Source organism: Syngnathus leptorhynchus, chromosome 2, assembly GCF_054491065.1.
Source record: "Syngnathus leptorhynchus isolate UIUO chromosome 2, UIUO_Slep, whole genome shotgun sequence".
Lineage (NCBI taxonomy): Eukaryota > Metazoa > Chordata > Actinopteri > Syngnathiformes > Syngnathidae > Syngnathus > Syngnathus leptorhynchus.
In genome coordinates this window covers 2,311,521-2,330,293 of record NC_141196.1, presented here as the reverse complement: position 1 = coordinate 2,330,293, position 18,773 = coordinate 2,311,521, and the positions used below count along the sequence as shown (strand labels likewise).

At 48.7% G+C, this 18,773-nt stretch overlaps 3 protein-coding genes across 20 annotated transcripts; 1 reads left to right on the top strand and 2 right to left on the bottom strand.

The window, feature by feature from the left end:
- Window positions 1-12: 12 nt before the first annotated feature.
- Window positions 13-12,106, bottom strand: tdrd7b (tudor domain containing 7 b). 5 transcript variants are annotated; one of them, XM_085900484.1, is made up of 25 exons: window positions 11,014-12,106; window positions 10,720-10,859; window positions 10,452-10,649; window positions 9,581-10,334; window positions 9,296-9,472; window positions 7,111-7,339; window positions 6,023-6,233; window positions 5,742-5,886; window positions 4,905-5,079; window positions 4,409-4,491; window positions 4,117-4,325; window positions 3,738-4,052; window positions 3,381-3,664; window positions 3,129-3,312; window positions 2,925-3,036; window positions 2,662-2,864; window positions 2,447-2,581; window positions 2,108-2,191; window positions 1,905-2,039; window positions 1,727-1,837; window positions 1,510-1,658; window positions 1,220-1,428; window positions 956-1,139; window positions 721-881; window positions 13-659 (listed from the first exon to the last, which is right to left on the bottom strand). In XM_085900484.1, the coding sequence occupies exons 7-25, from the start codon at window positions 6,227-6,229 to the stop codon at window positions 442-444; spliced, it is 3,303 nt and encodes a 1,100-aa protein (XP_085756610.1). In that variant the 5' UTR covers window positions 6,230-6,233; window positions 7,111-7,339; window positions 9,296-9,472; window positions 9,581-10,334; window positions 10,452-10,649; window positions 10,720-10,859; window positions 11,014-12,106; the 3' UTR covers window positions 13-441. The 5 variants fall into 5 exon arrangements, with proteins under 5 accessions (XP_085756610.1, XP_085756628.1, XP_085756620.1 ...); XM_085900502.1 differs by lacking the exons at window positions 9,296-9,472; window positions 9,581-10,334; window positions 10,452-10,649; window positions 10,720-10,859; window positions 11,014-12,106 and adding an exon at window positions 7,494-7,585; XM_085900494.1 differs by lacking the exons at window positions 9,296-9,472; window positions 9,581-10,334; window positions 10,452-10,649; window positions 10,720-10,859; window positions 11,014-12,106 and having other exon boundaries at window positions 7,111-7,534.
- On the top strand, window positions 7,845-16,000 carry LOC147060056 (dynactin subunit 1-like). 14 transcript variants are annotated; one of them, XM_085900381.1, is made up of 31 exons: window positions 7,845-7,940; window positions 9,174-9,239; window positions 9,318-9,512; window positions 9,605-9,686; window positions 9,766-9,800; window positions 9,873-9,893; window positions 10,319-10,342; window positions 10,460-10,546; window positions 10,733-10,846; window positions 11,036-11,233; window positions 11,312-11,516; window positions 11,600-11,678; window positions 11,743-11,902; window positions 11,961-12,065; window positions 12,144-12,335; window positions 12,421-12,534; window positions 12,602-12,754; window positions 12,835-12,995; window positions 13,070-13,238; window positions 13,309-13,377; window positions 13,465-13,677; window positions 13,749-13,910; window positions 13,990-14,121; window positions 14,197-14,322; window positions 14,399-14,541; window positions 14,621-14,787; window positions 14,867-14,988; window positions 15,076-15,271; window positions 15,346-15,419; window positions 15,490-15,579; window positions 15,649-16,000. In XM_085900381.1, exons 2-31 carry the CDS (start codon window positions 9,198-9,200, stop codon window positions 15,784-15,786), a joined length of 3,768 nt encoding a protein of 1,255 aa, XP_085756507.1. In that variant the 5' UTR covers window positions 7,845-7,940; window positions 9,174-9,197; the 3' UTR covers window positions 15,787-16,000. The 14 variants fall into 14 exon arrangements, with proteins under 14 accessions (XP_085756507.1, XP_085756516.1, XP_085756588.1 ...); XM_085900390.1 differs by having other exon boundaries at window positions 7,872-7,955; XM_085900462.1 differs by having other exon boundaries at window positions 7,894-7,969.
- On the bottom strand, window positions 14,982-18,642 carry fam113 (family with sequence similarity 113). Its single transcript, XM_085900559.1, has 9 exons — window positions 18,385-18,642; window positions 18,158-18,239; window positions 17,990-18,069; window positions 17,668-17,900; window positions 17,440-17,590; window positions 17,102-17,342; window positions 16,970-17,023; window positions 16,775-16,900; window positions 14,982-16,701 (listed from the first exon to the last, which is right to left on the bottom strand). The coding sequence occupies exons 1-9, from the start codon at window positions 18,385-18,387 to the stop codon at window positions 16,613-16,615; spliced, it is 1,059 nt and encodes a 352-aa protein (XP_085756685.1). The 5' UTR covers window positions 18,388-18,642; the 3' UTR covers window positions 14,982-16,612.
- Between the last annotated feature and the right edge of the window lie 131 nt (window positions 18,643-18,773).

The window sequence follows — 18,773 nt, the reverse complement described above, 5'->3', positions numbered from 1 at the left end:
AATCTTCTGTCACGTTGACTTTATTCCACAAGTCAATATCTATTTGTTAAATAAAATGCAAGAATCCAGGCAAATAATAAATTAGTCAACAGTGCAGCTCAGAGCTTTTTTTTCGACAGCGTTTAAAAAATAAATGGAATGTGGCGCATTCATTTTAAACCGACGTGCATTGGTTCATTTCTAATGATCTCTGCGTATTATTTGGAAAGGGTGCAAATAATTCAAATGACGTAGCTCAGCGGTGTTTGACACTATTTCTGCGGCACTGCACTCACGCAATCAAGTTCTAGATGTAGTCTCAAAAACGGCCACCAGGGGAGGGTGGTGATATTTTACTCCACTCAGTCTCATATTTGCAGTCTTTTCAGTCCCGGGAATTGTTTGAAAAATGTCTCAGCTCTTGTCGGAGACCGAGGAGCAAAGCTGAGATGATCCACATTGTTATTCATCGGCGAGTTTGTCCACAAACTCGGCCATGATGTCGTGCACCCAGATGTCGCAATCCTGCTGCGAGGTGTCCACCAGGAAAACGATCAGCTTCCTGTCCCAGGGGTTTGCCCCCTCCTGTGCGGCCTCCAGCTGGGCCACCAGGGGCTTCTTCTCCACGTGGTTCCTGAAGACGATGGAAGCTTCCTCGGACCACTGCCTCGTCTTCACTCCTGAGGGCCGAGACGGGTGAAAAGGAAGGTGCCCCGGTTGGGTCTTGGATGAGAAACTTACCGGCTAGCTGAGCGGTGATTCCCTGGAAGGGCAGCTGTCGGAACTCCTTGTGGAGAGCTCGCAGCTGCGTGCAGCTGACCAGCTCGTGCTTTCCGTAGTCTAACTCGTAAACGGACACCAGCCCATTGCTGAGAACGCCCTTCACTAAAACGCGATACCAGCTGCATGGAGAGAGAAGGAGGAGCTCACACCTTCAGAAGTTCCGTGATGTTGACTAGTGAAGTGCTTGACTCACTTGTTCTCCACCTTGGCGGCGTAGATGTGATTCTTCTCCACGCTCAGAGGTCTGTCGTCCGTTTGGTTGTAAAAGAGGATCATCTCCCCCATCAGTACCACCAGCTTGTACATATCCCTCCAGGGCTGGAGGACAAAGTGGCCCGGATGGCACGCCACTGATACGTACACGTCCATATTGTTCCCTGGACGTGACCCAAAAAAAAAAAAAAAAAAAAAGTCAGGTCATGTAACAGACAGAAATGACAGGAATGGAGATGCTGACCTGCAGGGGGCAGCGTTAGCAACGGTGGCATCTGGAAAGCAGATGAAGGGCCTGACTGAGCCCCAGGTGGGCTGCCGGTAGTTCCTTTGGGTCCGGCTGGAATCTTTCCGAGGTAAGGCTTGGTTGCCACCGACTTGGGACTGCCGTTGGTGATGTCGCCATCGCTGGAAATCTTGCTGGGTGCGGCGAGTGTGGAGATCTTGATGGGACTGTGACAAAAGTGACAAGGAATGACAAAGCGGAGGGGGGGGGGGATGGTCAGAGGTGTCGTTCCAAAGCGTTGGAGGCACCTGTGGCTGGTCAGATAGACATCAGGTTGCTGTTTGAATAGGTCTGAGCGGGCCATCCGGTGGTTGAGGCTACAAGCCGGGTCGTGGAAGTTCATGTCGGTGAAGAGGTGAACGTAAACGCACTGTTTGCTTTTGTCCACCTTGGCCACCTTCAGGTACAAATTTCACATATGATGAACATTTTCACTCTTCGTCGTTAACATGAGAACTGAATGACCTTCATGCTGCAGTCAGTGGTGTTGAGAACTTTCTCCCGAAGCCACTGGACAGTATCTGGACTCCAGGATCCTACGCTGACAGAAAGATCTGCCAGACGGCACTTGACAGCCTAGACACGAGTCAATGACAGACCAAACTCGCTTTTTGTTTGATTTTTTTTTTTTCGTCATGCCAACCTGCGGTGGGATGGCCACGAGGTCACGGAGGAACTTGTGCGGAATCTCCCTGAGCTCAAAGACTTCTACGGAAGCCTGGACTCCAACGTCAAGGAAGAGGATGTCCAACACTCTGCTTCCGTGCAGATTTGTGATCTAAATAAGAAATAGAAAATGGTCAATCTGTGGTCTGGGCAAGTTTGTTTCTTTTCACGCAGTCTTACTTCCACGCGGGCCCATCTGCCTTTGTATCGAGCCACGCATCCTTTGCCGCAGAATGGCCTGGAGACCAGAAACTCTGACGTTACCTGGGAGGAACAGAAACGAGACGGCGTGAGATTTCCTCTGCGATGCGTCGACGAGCCACGTTTCCGTAAACATCACCGTCGAGATTTAAAGGAGAGCGGTGAGGCCGTGCTGCTCGCACCCTAAGTGGCTTGGCCAAATCCAGATTATCAACCTAATCTCAATCCATCCGCTCATTACAGACACCAGCGACACATTCACAAAAGACTCTTCCGAGGCTGAAATGTCAGACCGAATCAACGTGTATTTCAAGTCACCTGCGTGTGGAAGTAGGTCTCCATGTTGTCGAGGATCTCCTTGAGTTTGGCCAGACCTCTGGAGGGGATCTGACAGTAGATGGTCCCATCGGAGCAGACGCTGGTGACGGTCACATTCATATAAGCGCTGTTAACCTGAGGGAAAAATAAAAAACGGTTTGATCAATTGGAAATCCGGAGAAGGCGCTCAGCAGTTGGCCCCTCCCCCTTTTGACCTGCAAGGGACTGGCGAGGCTCTTGTCCTGCAGAGCTTTCACGCAGGCGGCGTTGATGTTAACGTCGTCATCCTGCGACGTGTCGTACAAGACCATCAAAGGGGTCTGGCCCCTCTGAAGGATTTCGGCCAATAGGATGCGGCCGCTCGCCATGGCCTCCAAAGTCTTCAGCACGGCAGGCTCCTGACTGAAGGGCTCCAGACCTGGACAAAGAAAATTCCAGAATAGACGGCGAAGGAAACGTCAGCGTTTTCCCCTCTCACCTGCCAGTTTGCTCTTGGTGGCTTGGAAAGGTAGTTTCAAGAACTTTTCGTGCAGCTGGAAAAGTTTGCCTTTGCTAACCACTTCGGAGAAACCGTGATCCACAAAGTACACCTGGAAAGCCGCAGGGGCAATTTGAAATTCTTGAAGAAAAAAACCCAAAAAATTGGGCAGGTGTTTGAAATCGAAACCTCCTAACCTCTCACCTTCACCTTATCCGCCAAGAGCTCGCACACCTGAGCTCTCAGAACTTCCTCCTCTTCTGTTTTGACGGCTACGAGTTGGCCCGACGGCGGCGCTGAGCAAAGCGTGAACTTGCCCGGGCTGTAAAATTCTTTCATTTCATCCTCCAAACGCTCCTGAGCCTGCGAGTAGTTCTCACCGATGTACCTTCAAACCAAGAAGGATGTCGAGAGATGGAGCCACCTCATCCGCTCGCTTCAAAACATCTCACGTACCTCAAAATGACTTTGTCGGTGTTTGTGGCTTCCACCACCAGCACGGAGGGATATTCCTCTTTGGGGATCTGCAGAGGAGGCACCGAGAGCTCGCACGGTCTGGCCTTCACTTTCTGCTCCTCCTCACCGGCCGACGAGCTTCTCCTCTTACAGTTCTCGTCTCCTCCTCCTGTGTTCCTCCGATACAAGATGGCCCTCTTGGGGTTGTCTGGCATCGGGTAGTCGACGGTGCAGATGTCGGAGAGGGAGTGAAGGTCATCCAGGACGTGGGCAGGCAGTTTGGTCTGATTCAAAAAAGAGAGAAACATTCAAGCGCACCACCACACGAGAATGTTTGGGTTTTTTTTTCCTTCTGACTTTATAGGTGTCCTGGAAGAGCTTCGGCAGCGCGTGTGCCCACAGCCCGCTGGAATATTTGAGCAGAAGTTCCTCCAGTTTCTCCTTCAGCTCAGGGCTAAGGGAAGCTGGCGACGAGGGCGGGCTGGGGGAGGACGAAGACGAAGGAGGCTGCGAGTCGGATTGTTTTAATGCTCGGTCGGGGTGGTGCGAGGGCTTGTCGGGTGGGGAGCCGGAAGACGAGACACAAGCTGAAGGGGGAACGGATCCGCTCGTCCGCTCCTTGGCCGGGTAGAGAAGCAGCTCGGACGGGTTACTGCTGCACGTTCGCTCGATCTGGAGAGACCCAAAAAAACGCTGATTACGTGCCACCACGGGATGACATTCCCAAAGACCTTACGGTGCATATGTGCTTCCAGGTCTCCAGGTCTCGGATGGCCTCGCTTGGCAGGTCCTGTTTGTAGAGCTCTTTGTAGATCTGAGGCAGCTTAGAAACCCAGAAACCGTTGCTGTACTGGGACAGGATGTCCTTGATGCAGCTCTGGACCTGCTGAGGGTTGTACACTTTGCTTTTGCCCGAGTCCAAATTCTCATTCAAATGGGACGTTTCTGGAGTTGAGATGCAGACAAAGATCAGGACGAGATTGAAGATTTATTTGAATAACGAGCCGGGAGACGAAACGGAGACTTACGACAAGTGTGTTGGGTGTTTCTGGAAATGTGAGCCTGTACCTCCTTCTGAAAGCGTGACGGGAGCGTCATCCTCTTTTCCGACCTGGACACGGGACCTTAGTCTTAATTTTCCAAGAAATTGCTAGTACTGGCTCCGTGTCACATGGTGAGGAGCCCAAACCTAAAAGTCAGTCCTGTCTTAGCAAACAAAATTTCATTGGACAGATCCAGAACGGCATTTTTTTTTTTTTTTTTCTGCTTCCACGGTGATGAATCGACGACTTCCTGCCAAACAACCAAACGGAGGTTTGCGCGATAGAACCCGACGGCTGTCAACATAAAAGCTCCGTTAGATGTGCTGATTCGCTCTAGTTTGGTTTACATGGGTTAATCTAGCAGAGAATAGAAGGATTAGGAAGGTTTGCACCCCATTGTACCGCCGCGGAACGTTGATGATGTCACCGGGTTGTTTTCAGACTCAATTGCGGCCGGCCAAAGAGTGGCGGCTTTATTTACCTGCCGGGTGTGGTCTGGTTGGCCATCTTGGACCTGCCCTCCGTCTGTCCATCCTTCACATCCCTGGATTGTCTGCGGTCTCCATGTCCGGAGCCCCGGCCGCCGCCGCCGCCTCCTCTGCCGCCGCCGCTTCGTCCGCGGTGGCTCGGCTGCCTCAGGGAGGTTTGAGGTTTTGCTGCATCGAAGCACACGTACACGCTGAGAGGATGCAGTAGCAAAATTAGACGGCGCGTGTCACACAGGGAGACCCCGAATACTTTTGATCAATGACACAGCCATGCGTACCTACGGCGAATGTTAAATCCTGCAGACGAGCGTCACGTGGGCAAACTCGCGGTCCGATCCAGGTCTGACTCTCCCTGAATATTAAAATTGCGGGTGGTGTAGAGAGGCTGATGCATGAATCAGTAATTCTCAGCGTGGCTCGCTGCTGTCATTCTTGCTCGATAGCTCTCACACCAGCATTGTGCTGCCTTTCGTTTTCTTCCCCTATAGTGCTGTCTCTTCCACCGACACGACCCCCCCCCACCCCACCAAGCATATTCTGCAGAATCACACTCTCTAGTGGAGGCACGGCAAACGTTAGGACCAAACTAAGAAGGGTCTGGGGCAGTATGTGAGCAGCAATTCTATGATGACCTCATATTAGATCATTTGATTGAAATACAAAGCAAATTAATGGCGGTGAACATATTACTCACAAACACTCGTGCCTTTGAACACTGCCCATAAATATTGTGGATTTTATCGATTTTTGCCTCACCGCAATATAAAAAGCCCTGACATTCTCATTTGGGCAATCTAACCAACGACGCTCCCAAAAACTTTTGAGTGTACCGTTGAAGACAAGCAAGGCCGTTGGCTTGACCCTCATCTGGGTGTTCACCACGTGGGGCCGCCCAGTCTTCTTGGAACCGCGCTGGCGAGCCATCACCTTGGCAACGTGGGCCGTCTCTTTGTCCGCAGAGGCAAAATACACCAACTGGAGACATACCCAAAAAAAAATGCCATTATTAGATGGCTGGCTGTTTGTATCAATGAGGATGCGACTGATCGGCGAGGCTCAGTTTTCTAAATCTCCCTCAACCGGATTAGACTGTTTGCAAGGACGCTCGCACCTCCCCAGAGCGGCTGCGGTCCACGCGGACGACCGAGGGCATGCTGGCCAGCAGAGTGTCCAGATGGTTGTGTCCCATCTGCTTATGTGGAATCTGTTCACCGGTCAGCTCCTTGTACTCGGACTGCAGGCGGGACAGCGATAGTCCTCCCTTGTTGGCTTGGAGGATGACCCTTAACATTTTCTTGACCAGATCTCCGTCAGACATGGTTCTAAACGGCAAATACGTGAGCAGAAAACGTTTCAGATGAGGCAATGAATTTGACGAGCGTGGCCTGATACATTTGGGAAATGTATAAATGACAACGATACTTCATCTTGTCTGAGGCAGCAAAGTCAATGCATTCCTCCTCCCAAAAGAAAAGAAATTTGCTAAACATCCTTAAAATACCAAACCATGCACAAGTTAAATCGTGACTGGGTGTCAACACGTATTGGAGATTGATCATATATAATAAGCTGAAATTGATGTGGTGGGAGAACTTATTATCATTTGGTGTAAATCGTGAGCTGGGATCCTATTTATTTTGATGCTGTTTATAAATGCCTCGAACGGAATAATATCGAAATACGTCTTGGAGTTTTTGAAAGACTTCAGTCACTGCTGTGTGCGGACTAGAAATGAAACCTAAATGACGTAACGTGTCACAATTCAGATCCACGCCCTTGATTCGACACCAAACTATTAGAAAGAGTTTTCACAAGTTTTGTGTATTTGCGAAAGTAAATCGACTTAAATTCGTCGCAAATATTTGTTTGTACTGATTTGCTGACAATACGCATTGCAATCATACCGGAGCGTTTAAATGACAAGGAATTTGAAATCATCCTGCCACAAATACGACACTAGCAAGTTACCTGGGGAGTTAATAGCAAAACCGGAACATAGTCCAAAAAGTCTTTTAATATAAAACGCGGAAGTGCCTCAAATTTCTTCTTGATTTGAATGGTAATACCTTTATTTTGCAAGAAAAACCAGGAAGACTGATTTGAACTTGGCGAACTTGAAAAAAAAAAAAAAGAACCGTCTCAAGCTCAAAAAAGAAAAACAAAACAACGCAAAGTTTGGTTAAAGTCACCGTTATTCACCTTGAACGCGTTTCCACCTTTCTCTCAAGATTTCCAAGTTTGACAGGCGCTGTCTTGACGCGCTTGTCACCACACCACGGAGCGGCGCGGCCGGATCTGTCTGGAGTTGTGGAAGCCGGTGTGTGTGGCTTCCAACCGGGACACGCCACAGCCTCTCCTCCGCAGCCTGATTGGTCAATTCAGCCTGGGCCTCTGGATCATGACAAGTCGACGTGCACAGCGCACGAAACTGACAAAACCAATTGATTAGAGTTTTAGTTTCGGAAAACACAATCGCAATTAGAATGCTCAGTCATGGCTTGACAAATTCTTGCATATTTACTCAACCCGTGACGCAAATAAAGTGAATAGTGGTGGGATAAACGGGACAGGATAATATTTACTTTTGGATTTAACATACAATTTTACAAGACGTAAATGTCCAAAAATGCTCGTAATGCATCGGCTCGCTGTAAGGGGTGCTGTTGCAAATCAACTTTTGTGCATGTCAGACCACCGGAAGTGAGGAGACCGTACCTTGGTCAAATAAATAAATAAATAAATAAATAAATAAATAAATAAATAAATAAATAAATAAATAAATAAATAAATAGCAATTAGTGTGAATATGTAGTGGAAATACACTACAAAAATGATAGTAATTGTGTATCTTTTTTGACTAAAACGGCGCTCACAAAAGATAAACTACTGTCGTGTAAATTTGCTTGATTGAGATTCCACACCACAAGGTGGCGGTAGTGCGCAAGAAAGGCAACAGAAGAAAAGGAGCAGGGAAGCGACCAAGGAAAACAAGAAGGAAAAAATAGCAATATTGAAAGCAACATTCCAAGGTGATACGGCCAAAGGTTGTATTTTAAGCGTGAGTGTGAAAAGTCGTGATTTTAAACCGCGAGTGTCTCGAGTGCTCTTGTTATATGAAGAAGAAAAAAGGGCAGCGTTACATTGGTTATGCTGACATTAGCTTAACAGAAACTGACAGAGGAAAAAGCTAGGATGGAATTGTGCTGCTGATCGACAAGCCTTTGTGTTAGCAGATGACAGTTGGAGTTGAGTTCAATTTTATTGAATAAACCGCAAGATCACTTTGGTTATGGAGGGTGAATAACACCCTTGACAATCTACCTAAATGTGAAAGGGTGAGGCAGTCAGACTTAACAGGACAAGGAAAAAACCACACCAAATCCACTGCGCATGGATGAGGAGGTCAGAACGGGAGTGACAAGTTACTACAGCTCATCACCATAAATTGTTGTTGGTGATTTTGCGTCAGTCTAACTTTCGTTCTTTCAACAGCTGTTTCAATGTTGACATGGGAAATATCTCGCCCTCCCTTATCCCATTGGTCTCAGTAGTGACGTTTAGTGATGCACCACTTGAGCCACTCCTCTAACTGCTTGGAAAGGGAAAGCATTATGAACACAAAACAACACTTGAGTTGAGTCGTTTGAGTATTTGGAACTACCCTGTATTATTAATTTGATTTTAATTGCCATGGCTATGAATAGGAGGCATTCTTTCACACCCCAGGTAAGTCACTAGAAAGACAGCATAATAGTCCCGACTAAAACCCCACACTTAATACTTTGGGGGGGAAAAAAAAAAAAAGTTTCCATTTGAAACACTCACCTCATTTCAGAAGTGTGAGTTACCTCGGATTATCTTGCGTTTCCATCTTGATAAAAAGAGAAAACTTAAACGACTTTTACCAAAGTGTAATGCATACAAGTTTATAAAAACCAAATAGATTCTTGCTCCTGCTCGTATGAAGAAAAGTCTTTTCTATCCCGTTTTCTCCCCTGTGGTTCAAAGCATTAGCATGACCTGCTTCGTGTTGAATGGGGGTCTTTGTGCGAGCTGGGGCAATTCAAGAGACAAGATTTGAAGCAGCCTACTGTGGTCTGCCGCATGTGACTGGCAAATGATATCAGATGTTTTGCTGACCCGACATTTGAAGAAAATGGATCCAAATGACTTCAAGAATTTCAAAATGGCCACCATCATGTTACGTAAGGATGTATATTAACGATATTGTTTTTCTGTCCTCCATTTCCACAATCCACCAGCTAACGAGCCCATTGATCAGCAGAATGAGCAGCGGGGGAACTGTGGAAAGTGGGAAAGCTCCAAAGGTCATTTGCAGACATTGATGGAAAAAAAAAATGGAGGCTTCAGTTCATCGAAATACCTGCCCTGTTCATTCCTCCTAGATTGGTTCTGTGGTGGAAGTGATCGGAAAAGGCCAGCGTGGCACTGTCGCCTTCATTGGAGCGACCCTGTTTGCCTCTGGCAAATGGGTGGGTGTCATCCTCAACGAGCCCAAAGGCAAGAACGACGGCACCGTACAGGGGAAGCGCTACTTCACCTGCGAGGAGAACCATGGAATATTTGTCAGGCAGACTCAGGTTTGTAAGATGGACGGCGTTAAGCGCTCGTGAGGCAATGTGTGTGTGTGTGCGTGTGTGTCTTGAACCTAATATTTCTCATGCGTATGCAGATCCAGGTGGTCGATGACGGCTCCGCCGCGACATCTCCCGACACTCCTGAGTCTGGTGCCTCCAGGATCCTCAGACAAAAAGGTAGGCATTTTGTGTCTTACATTGATCAACTTTGAAAAGTTACAAGGAATCAATTTCATGAAATATGACTTTGCTCCAGCAGATATCCCAGAGATTCCCAAAACAAGTAAACAGGTATGCAAAATTTATTGATTAAACACAAGTTGTTGGGTTTTTTTTTCTCCTAAAAAAAAAAATGTTTTCCAGGCACCCGTAAGCGCAAAGAAGGTAGAAATGTTTCTCGGTCTTTTTGTGTGTGTGTGTTTTGCTTTATGTTAACGCCACTCATTTAACAATTGATATTCTCAAACGCCTCCCTTAAAAAAAAAAAAAAAATGCATCGGCACAAGGCTCCGAATGATTCTTTTTTTTTTGGGCTACTCACTCTTGCATATTGTTGTTGCACGTACACTTTGTGTTGGGTGGAAGCATGCACACGTTGTTATGTGCAAGCTTGTGAGGTCCTTTGACACAGTTGCATGAAGTGACATGTTGCTTTTTTTTTTTTTTTTATGCGCTCCGAGCGGGGATTTTTATTATTATATTTTTTTTTAACTAACTTGAAACAGTCGAGATACACTCACCTGGTTTGCTGTTCCTTTTGTCGCTAATCTCTTACCTTGCTTCGTGTGCGTATTCCTCCTCTCCTCCAGTCCTCTACCCGCCGTTCTATCAAGGTGAGATGACGGTCAAAGTTTATCTTGTCACATGAAAGGATTTTGTTTTGAGGGCGGAACGGCGGCCCATTTTCACTTGAGCGTAGTAACACGTTGTTTATGCTCGTACCGTGGCAGTGGCGCACGCCAAAGCGTCTGGCGCCCGCCATCTCGCTCCCCTCCCTCTTGCTACGTCCCCCGAGCCGCTCCGGCCTGCCGCTGACGGTATGCTCCGCCACGTCACGTATCACGGGAAGTGGTGAAGCGCGACATTGGACACGGGTGTATTTGGCCCCTTTGGCTCAAAGATGGGATTTACTTGATGAACCTGAAGTGCACGCAGAGGAAATGTTTGCTCTAGCCAAATCAAATGAACGGTGAAATCATATTTCCGCCACCTTCTTTTGTCAGGCCTCTCGTGAGAATCTGTCATCTGGTGATGTCAGCGAGGTGGGCCTGTCCCCCCACCAGGGTGCTCCACTCATGTCTCACATCGCAACTTCTGCTCCAGCTACTCCGAGTAAGGTGGGTCACTATGCTGGTGAGTAAATTAAATGTAAACGATTTCAATTCCACGTATTTTTATTGCGGTTAATGGGAAGGGATGCCCAAAAAATATTTATATAATAAAAATAACAATTATATAATAATTGATTACAATTTATTTCTTGGGGTGTAAGAATCGGTCCAACCTGTGTCCTGTGGTACTCCCAGGAGGAGGAATCACTGCGGGCTCAGGTGAAGGATCTGGAGGAGAAGCTGGAGACGCTGAAAGCCAAGCGCACGGAAGACAAGGCCAAACTGAAGGAGCTGGAGAAGCACAAGATCCAACTGGAGCAGCTGCACGAGTGGAAGAGCAAAATGCAGGAGCAGCAGGCCGAGCTACAAAAAAATCTCAAAGAAGCCAAGAGGGTAATATCGATTACGACATCAAAATGTGGATTTTTTTTTTTTTTTTTTTTCAACCCGATGCTCACGTTGTTCCTCCAGGAGGCCCGCGACGCTCAAGAGGCTAAGGACCGCTACATGGAGGAGATGTCCGACACAGCGGATGCCATCGAAATGGCCACTCTGGATAAAGAGATGGCTGAAGAGCGAGCAGAGTCGCTACAGGTGGAGGTGGAAACGCTGAAGGAGAAAGTGGAGGAGTTGTCCATGGACCTGGAGATCCTTCGACACGACATTTCAGAGAAAGGTCTGTCCTCTGCACGCTCATTTCACAAATGTCCCGTTGCGGAATAGACTCAAAGGTAACCCGCGTCTTTGTTCCTCCCGCAGGCTCGGATGGCGCCGCCTCCAGTTACCATGTGAAACAGCTCGAGGAGCAGAACAACAAACTGAAGGAGGCTTTAGTCAGGTAAATAGGTTGAAGAACCAATCTGAGCTAGCGCACTTTCACCGAAACAAATTCTTCTCCTCAGGATGCGCGACCTGTCTGCCTCTGAGAAACAGGAGCACGTGAAGCTACAGAAGCAGATGGAGAAGAAGAACGCCGAGATGGAGACCCTGAGGACTCAGAAAGAAAAACTGCAGGAGGAGCTCAAGCAGGCCGAAGTCACAGTCGACGAACTGAAAGAGCAGGTGAATCTCGGACCCGCGTTCCAAAACGCGTTCCGTGTCTGAGCGTTTTGTCCGTCAGGTGGACGCCGCCCTGGGATCAGAGGAGATGGTTGAGACTCTAACGGAGAGGAACCTCGACTTGGAAGAGAAAGTCAGGGAGCTGAGAGAAACCGTCAGCGATCTGGTCCGTCGGGCTTTACGGATATCGTCCCCAGCCGAGGTCAGTCAGTCGGTGACGAGCTAACTTTCTTTGCTTCAACAGGAATCCATCAATGAAATGAACGACGAGCTCCAGGAGAACGCCAGGGAGACGGAAATGGAGCTGAGGGAGCAGCTGGACATGAGCGGCGCAAAGGTCCGCGAGGCGGACAAGAGGGTGGAAGCCGCCCAGGAGACGGTGGCCGATTACCAGCAGACCATCAACAAATACAGAGAGCTCACCAACAGATTGCAGGTGGGTGCGCGTCCCTGGCCCTGGGTTTGGAAATATCCAGGAGCGCCCTGACGCTCCGAGCTCCGTTTGCTTTTTTGCAAACCAGGAGGCCAACAAAGAGCTGATGATGCAGCAGAGTGAAAGTAGCGAAGTGCAACAGCCGCCCGCAGAGCTGTTTGACTTCAAGATCAAGTTTGCAGAGACAAAGGCGTACGCCAAGGTAGGTCAAGGACGGCGGCGATTCAAAGTCCACGGCGCTGAAGACTCGCCGCGCGTCCGTCCGCCAGGCCATCGAGATGGAACTGAGGAAAATGGAAGTGGCTCAGCTCAACCGGGAGGTGGCGCTGCTCACCTCCTTCATGCCGGACTCCTTCCTTCGTCACGGCGGGGACCACGACTGCATACTGGTGCTCCTGCTCATCCCCAGGATCATTTGCAAGGTGGGAGGGAGGCCGTCGAAAGCGGACGCCGTCGCCGCGTCCGTCCCAGTTTACGTAGCATTCCCGCTCGTCCCTCCTAGGCTGAGCTGATCAGCAAACAAGCGCAGGAGAAGTTCGATCTGAACGGGAACCTGGCCCAAGGCAGCGCGCTCAAAGGGCCTCCAGGAGAACAACGCAGTTTTGCCTCTGGACTCGTGTACTCGCTGAGTTTGCTTCAGGCCACCTTGCACAAATACGAACAGTAAGTTGTCAAATGTCGTAAATGTCCGCATCAGAAAAAGAAATGAAGAAATAAACTCTCCTGTCCGCTTGCAGGGCTTTGAGTATGTGCTCGGTGGAGGTTTTTAAGCGCATGGGCACGCTCTACTCGGAAATGAGCTTTCACGAGCGCTCTCTGGATTATTTCATTGACCTGCTGCATAAAGACCAGTTGGACGAGACGGTTCAAGTGGAACCGCTGACCAAGGCCATCAAGTATTACCAGGTAACTAGAAGCTGCTCTACATTTCCTCGACAGTTCAAGCTGACTCGGCAATTTTCACTCTGGCTTCTAGCAATTGTACAGTGTTCATCTGGCAGAACACAAAGAGGACTGTACCGTGCAGCTATCTGACCACATTAAGGTACCAGTCTCTTTTTGGTGGTGCGTGTTTAGGACGTGAACCTCGCAGGAATTCCCCAAGGTGTTTAATTGGCCTTCTGATCCTCAGTTTACTCAAAGTGCCCTGGACTGTATGGGAGTGGAGGTGGCCCGTCTGCGTGGTTTCCTGGCGACAGGTCAGCAGAACTCCACGCTGGCTGTTCTCCTGAAGGACTTGGACACGTCCTGCTCGGACATCAAGCAGTTTTGCAAAAAGATTCGCCGCCGAATGCCCGGAACCGATGCCGTGGGGGCCCCGGCCGCTCTCAATTTTGGAGCACAGGTAAAAGCTGGGAATCCTGAAGCTCCAACGCAAGAAACGATGAAGCAGAACTGGCCGCGCTTTGCCGTCAGGTGTCCGAGGGGCTGACCGAGTGCAGACGGCAGCTGACCCGGGTGGTGGCGGTGCTTCAAGAGGTGGCGGCAGCCGGAGCTCAGATGTCAGCGCCGCTGACTGAGCAGGAAGGACTGAATGCGCTCAAATTGGAGGACACGGCGTGTCAGGCCGTGGAACAGGTAAGGAATGGTCCGGAAAAATTTGGGGGCAGATGCATCCCGGTTGTGGCTTCAAAGGAGGTTTCGGTCCCTGGAGCAGGTCTACGGCTCTCACGGGCTCAATGGCACCGAGTGCCTGCGTCAGTCCTGCAGCGCCATAGTTGCTACTATGAACAAGATGGCCACCGCCATGCAGGAAGGAGAGTACGACGCGGACAAACCACAGGGAAAGGTACACGCTCGTGTGTCCCGGTGGGTCTCTAATGACCCCGGGACTTTGTGAAGAACTTTGTGATTCTTCCCTCAGAGCCCTCCGGTGGAATTGAGAGCGGCCGCGGTCCGAGCCGAGATGACTGATGCCGAGGGCCTCGGAGTGAAGCTAGAGGACAGAGAGGCGGCCATCAAGGAGTTCAAGAAGTCCCTCAAGATCAAGGTTGGGGGGGCGAGGTCCAAAAGGCTTACTTGGTGCCCAAGTTCAAGAATCATTTTGTTTTGGTTTCGTCTCGTAGGGAGAAGAGCTGAGCGAGGCCAATGTCCGTCTGAGCCTGCTGGAGAAAAAGCTGGACACGTCCACCAAGGATGCGGATGAGCGTGTGGAGAAGATCCAGACCAAATTGGACAAGAACCTAGACTTGCTGAAGAAGAAAGAAAAGTGAGAGGATTATTTGTCGAGTGGGCCACCCCTGGCGTACTGGCGCGCTCAGTGTCTCACTCGCCGCTCTTTTTGCCAGGGAATTCGAGGAGACAATGGATGCCCTGCAAGCCGACATCGACCAGCTGGAAGCGGAGAAAGCTGAGCTGAAACAGCGCATCCATAATCAATCCAAGATGACCATCGAGGGCTTGCGAGGCGTGCCTGGTTCCGGAATGGCTTCCGCCGTTCAGGGACCAGCAGGAGGTATATTTTTCAAGAAGCTGAGAAGCCCCGGACGATTTCAAGTCAGAATCATTGCGGCTTACTTTATATCTTCTCTCAGTAGCTATGTCGCAATCGCTGGCAGGACCATTGCAAGTGGTGGACTCTCCTCTCCTCCAGCAGCAGCTTGAAGCTCAGAGACTGGGCATCAAGCGCCTCAAGACGGAAAACATCAGACTTAAGGTGCCCTCGGGAGAATGGAGATTGGAGTTTTTCTCCAGGGGGGTCGGAGCTTCTATTTGCTTGAGCAAGAGTGTGTTTACCATCCAGGCAGAGAAGATGAGCGCCCAGCTGGCCTCGCTGCCTCCACTGCGCCCAGCCAAACTGCCCCAGGTGACCAAGGAGAGCTCGGTGCCAGCAGAAGGACTGAATATGGGCATCTACCGCCGCACGGACCAGCTGCTGGCTACACTTCTAAAGCTAAGCGCAGAAGTCAAAGTGGTCGACATCACCGGGAAGACGTCAGGTGCGCGGACGCGTCCGGTGGCCGCTCCCCACCGCTCCAACTCTTGACATTGTCTCCCTTCCATCTTCCTCTAGTAAGCGCCAGCGCCCAGCTGCTGGAGCAGACCACCAGACTCCACAACCTCAGCAACGCTCTAGCCAAACTCAAGGTTTGATTTTTTTTTTAGATATAGTCGCGCAACACTCGAAAGCGCATCCGAACGCTTGTTTTGTTTCCAGGGTGAAGTGGCCGAACACGTCGTGTCCAATCAAGCGGGAGCAAAAGCCCCTTCCGACTTTGCAACCTTCCCAGTCTCTTCTTTCGTCAAGGTGAGCTCAAAATCCACACACTTGTCACGCACGCACAAATGAACAAACAGTGGTGTTTTGTAACCTCAGGCAAAGGGCGAGAAGAAGGACGGGACAGTGTTTGTGGGTCGTGTGGCCATCCCTTGTACTCGCGGACAGGAGCAAGTCCACCGTCTGGTCCTGTCGCAGCAGCAATTGCAACAAGTGCATCGCCTCCTCATGGTCTGAGGCAGCTTACTTTCCCTTTTTTTTTTTTTTTGTCTGGTTACAACAACCGAATGAGGCGTCAACGCTTTTTCACTCTTTTCACTTTACAGGGGAAATTAGCTCATTTTTTTTGCATTTATACTCTACCAAATGCACTCCCTGTGTTTTTATGTACAATTTGTCGAATAAAACGCAACCACTTATTGAACAAACTAAATTGAATGAAGTCATTGAATGAGCAAAATTCAAATCACTCGGAAGAATTTGTGTTTTATAAATATTCATACATGTACTGTAACCTGTAAGAAGTTGTAATAGTACAACACTTTGGGCTAAATTTCATCTTTAATGCCAGAATTGTGTTTTAAAATCAAATATGTGTTTTATCAGAGTAATTGATATTCAAAATGCAATAGGTTATTTTTTTTAAAGGTCCCTTTTGAACATATGTTCCAATATTTATCGTTTTGGTTTTTGTTTTGTTTTTTAAATCTGCTTTGCAAGATAATTTGGGTTGGAAAGTGAGCGGGATGCACCTTTCCACCTTTCATCTTTAACAGTCTGCTTTCTCAATAGTCAGTATGTAGATAAGATTAAATAAGATCACTTTACTATATTTAGCGAGCAGTGTGCAAAACTGATCAGGAAGAATTCCCCCGGACATAAAAGGCACAAAAAAAAAAAAGGTTTACTTTGCCGGCCGGAAAGGTACCTTTTAATATGAAACGCGCATTTAAAAAGTATTCAACAATCTAGAAATTATAAAACAGGCTCCTGAGCACACATTCCTGTATGTGCCCAAACATTTTTTTAACATGTATAAGAATAAAGTCCACCTTGTTGAAGTCTAGTAGTTCTGATGAGGCCTGCGATGGGTGTAAGGCATGTACTGGTACCTGGCCCGCCTGGTCCTCTTCACCAACGGCTCGTGGTAATCTGCAACAAGTAGAACACGGGTTGTTGAGCGCACGACGCATCTGCACGTCAGTCACGGTGAGACATTACGCACATGCCGGGGTCCGTCCATGATGAGAGTCAACGGCATAATGGTAGGCGTACGCCGCGGGGTCCACGTTAAAGTTGGGAAAGTCACAGAGGGAAGGACGAGGCGACGGGTCCATTCTCGCCGGCCTCGCTGCGGAACGGAACCACAGCGTTGTAGAAAGCGCGTCAACAACCGATTTGGCGTCGATGAGTGTCTTACCGACGCGCCGCTCGCTTTCCAAGCCTGGCAGTAGATGCGCAACGGAAATATCCGCTAAAAGAACCAAGTGGATTGAATCAGCATGAATCCGACCGGACGTTTTTTTTTTTTTCGGCGATATTCCGTCCTCACCGAGAGAGTTGAACGGCAGGTCCACGCCCCAGGCGTCTGCGGCGTGCAGCGCCAGCAGGGTGCTTATTCGGCGGTGGGCCAGGGCGTTCCAGTGGATGCCGTCGGCGGCGCGATGCCGGAGAGAGTGGCGGAAGTGGAAGTGGAGGTCCAGCACGTCCAACTTGTAGTCTTGAGCCAGGAGTCCGCTGCAGAAATTGGCTTCGATCACATCGTGGCGTAAATGACCCGCCTTGTGCGAGATCTGTTTTGGAGAAGAGCGACAAGAGACTGTCCTCTGTCATTGACAAAGAAAATCGGATTTGATCCCCTGTAAGCAGTTTGAATGCTTCCGAATGTACCTCAGGAACCAGGAACCCCCCTTTGATGCGCTCTCCAAGGGGCATGGTGAGGTTCCAGATGACCAAACTTTCTTCTGGCAGAACCCTAAGCAGTTCTTCAAAAAAACTATTGAGGTTGTCCTTGTACCCGTCCTCCCATTTTGAATTGTACCTACAATGAGGTTCGGGTTAAAGCAAGTAGCACGACTGAGATGTATCCAGAAGAAGCACCGTAACTTTATGACTTACCTCGAAATATCCCAAACACAGGAGTTGACGATGACCAAATCTGGTTTCAACCCATGGCAGAAGTCCTCCATGATGCTCTTCATGTAGTCGGAGTAGACACGTGTGACAAAGTAAAAACGGATCAGGTGGTGGGGGGACTGGTACTGCCGGACCTCCCTGTATCCCGTCCCATTGTGCATGAAGTTGAGGCAACCTCCTTCCATCAGGCGGTCCTGTTCAAAGCTCATCTCACCCTGCAGACAGTTGAGAGAGGAATCGAAGTCAAGACACGTTCATTGTACACACGCTAAACCGGAACGTCTCGATCGTGATCACTTCTTGCCTTTCTTTGAAGTTGTGCCAGGCGGAGGTATTCATCTTTCTGTAAAAGCAAGACAAGGTCTTTGTAGACAGACCGCTGAACTGGAGATAGAGGGAGATTAACGTTAATTAGGGTCACAAATGGACATTACAGTAGATAGTCTGAAGGTCGCCCGGTCTTTTGACTTACTGGAGTCTCCCAACACCACAATGAACTTGTTATGGAAAAGCTGGCTGACCTGCTGGTGGCGCACGAACTTCATTTCCTCCTTCTTGAGAGTTATAAATACACACACACAAACCGTTTTCTCTTTGAATAAAATGTCTTGTGATATTTTTGTAAATTCAAGTCCATAATTATAAAAGAAAAAGAAAAATGCTAAACAGACCGTGAGCATCGATGCTATCGTTACATACCATAATGGAAACGGCGGAGGAGGAAAAAATGCTAATTTGAGCGTTTGTTAGCTTCGTAGTTTCTTCTGTCCCGTTTTAGGTTATCCGACAAGACACAGTTTCGCGTCGTAACACCCTAAAATTGGAGATGACTTTAGTGGGAAAACACACAATCCTGCCTATGTGACTTTTTTTTTTGGTTGTTATTTTTTAAATTGGTCAACGAACACAAGTGTGGTTGTGATTGGAAAATTGGGCTGCGAGGCCTTCAGGGGTCGTTGGAAATCACACAATATCATGTCATCGCCATTGTTTACTTTCATCCTTTTTGATTATATTCACGATAACAACTCATAACCACAGCCACGTAATTCATAGAAGAATGAAAGTCATTGAAAATGAGTCTTTTT

What these genes read in the sequence shown, in the direction of transcription:
- tdrd7b (XM_085900484.1), bottom strand. Translation starts at nt 6,229, where the DNA reads ATGTCTGACGGAGATCTGGTCAAGAAAATGTTAAGGGTCATCCTCCAA. An exon ending in ACCGACAAAGTCATTTTGAG is followed by an intron (nt 3,313 to 3,380) that starts GTACGTGAGATG and finishes CTTGGTTTGAAG; the next exon opens with GTACATCGGTGAGAACTACT. An exon ending in TCTTGGCGGATAAGGTGAAG is followed by an intron (nt 3,037 to 3,128) that starts GTGAGAGGTTAG and finishes GCGGCTTTCCAG; the next exon opens with GTGTACTTTGTGGATCACGG.
- LOC147060056 (XM_085900358.1), top strand. Translation starts at nt 8,602, where the DNA reads ATGGCTATGAATAGGAGGCATTCTTTCACACCCCAG. An exon ending in ATCTCAAAGAAGCCAAGAGG is followed by an intron (nt 11,234 to 11,311) that starts GTAATATCGATT and finishes TTGTTCCTCCAG; the next exon opens with GAGGCCCGCGACGCTCAAGA. An exon ending in ACCTTGCACAAATACGAACA is followed by an intron (nt 12,996 to 13,069) that starts GTAAGTTGTCAA and finishes GTCCGCTTGCAG; the next exon opens with GGCTTTGAGTATGTGCTCGG.
- fam113 (XM_085900559.1), bottom strand. An exon ending in TGTGGTGTTGGGAGACTCCA is followed by an intron (nt 18,070 to 18,157) that starts GTAAGTCAAAAG and finishes CTCTATCTCCAG; the next exon opens with TTCAGCGGTCTGTCTACAAA. An exon ending in GGAAAGCGAGCGGCGCGTCG is followed by an intron (nt 16,901 to 16,969) that starts GTAAGACACTCA and finishes TCCGTTCCGCAG; the next exon opens with CGAGGCCGGCGAGAATGGAC.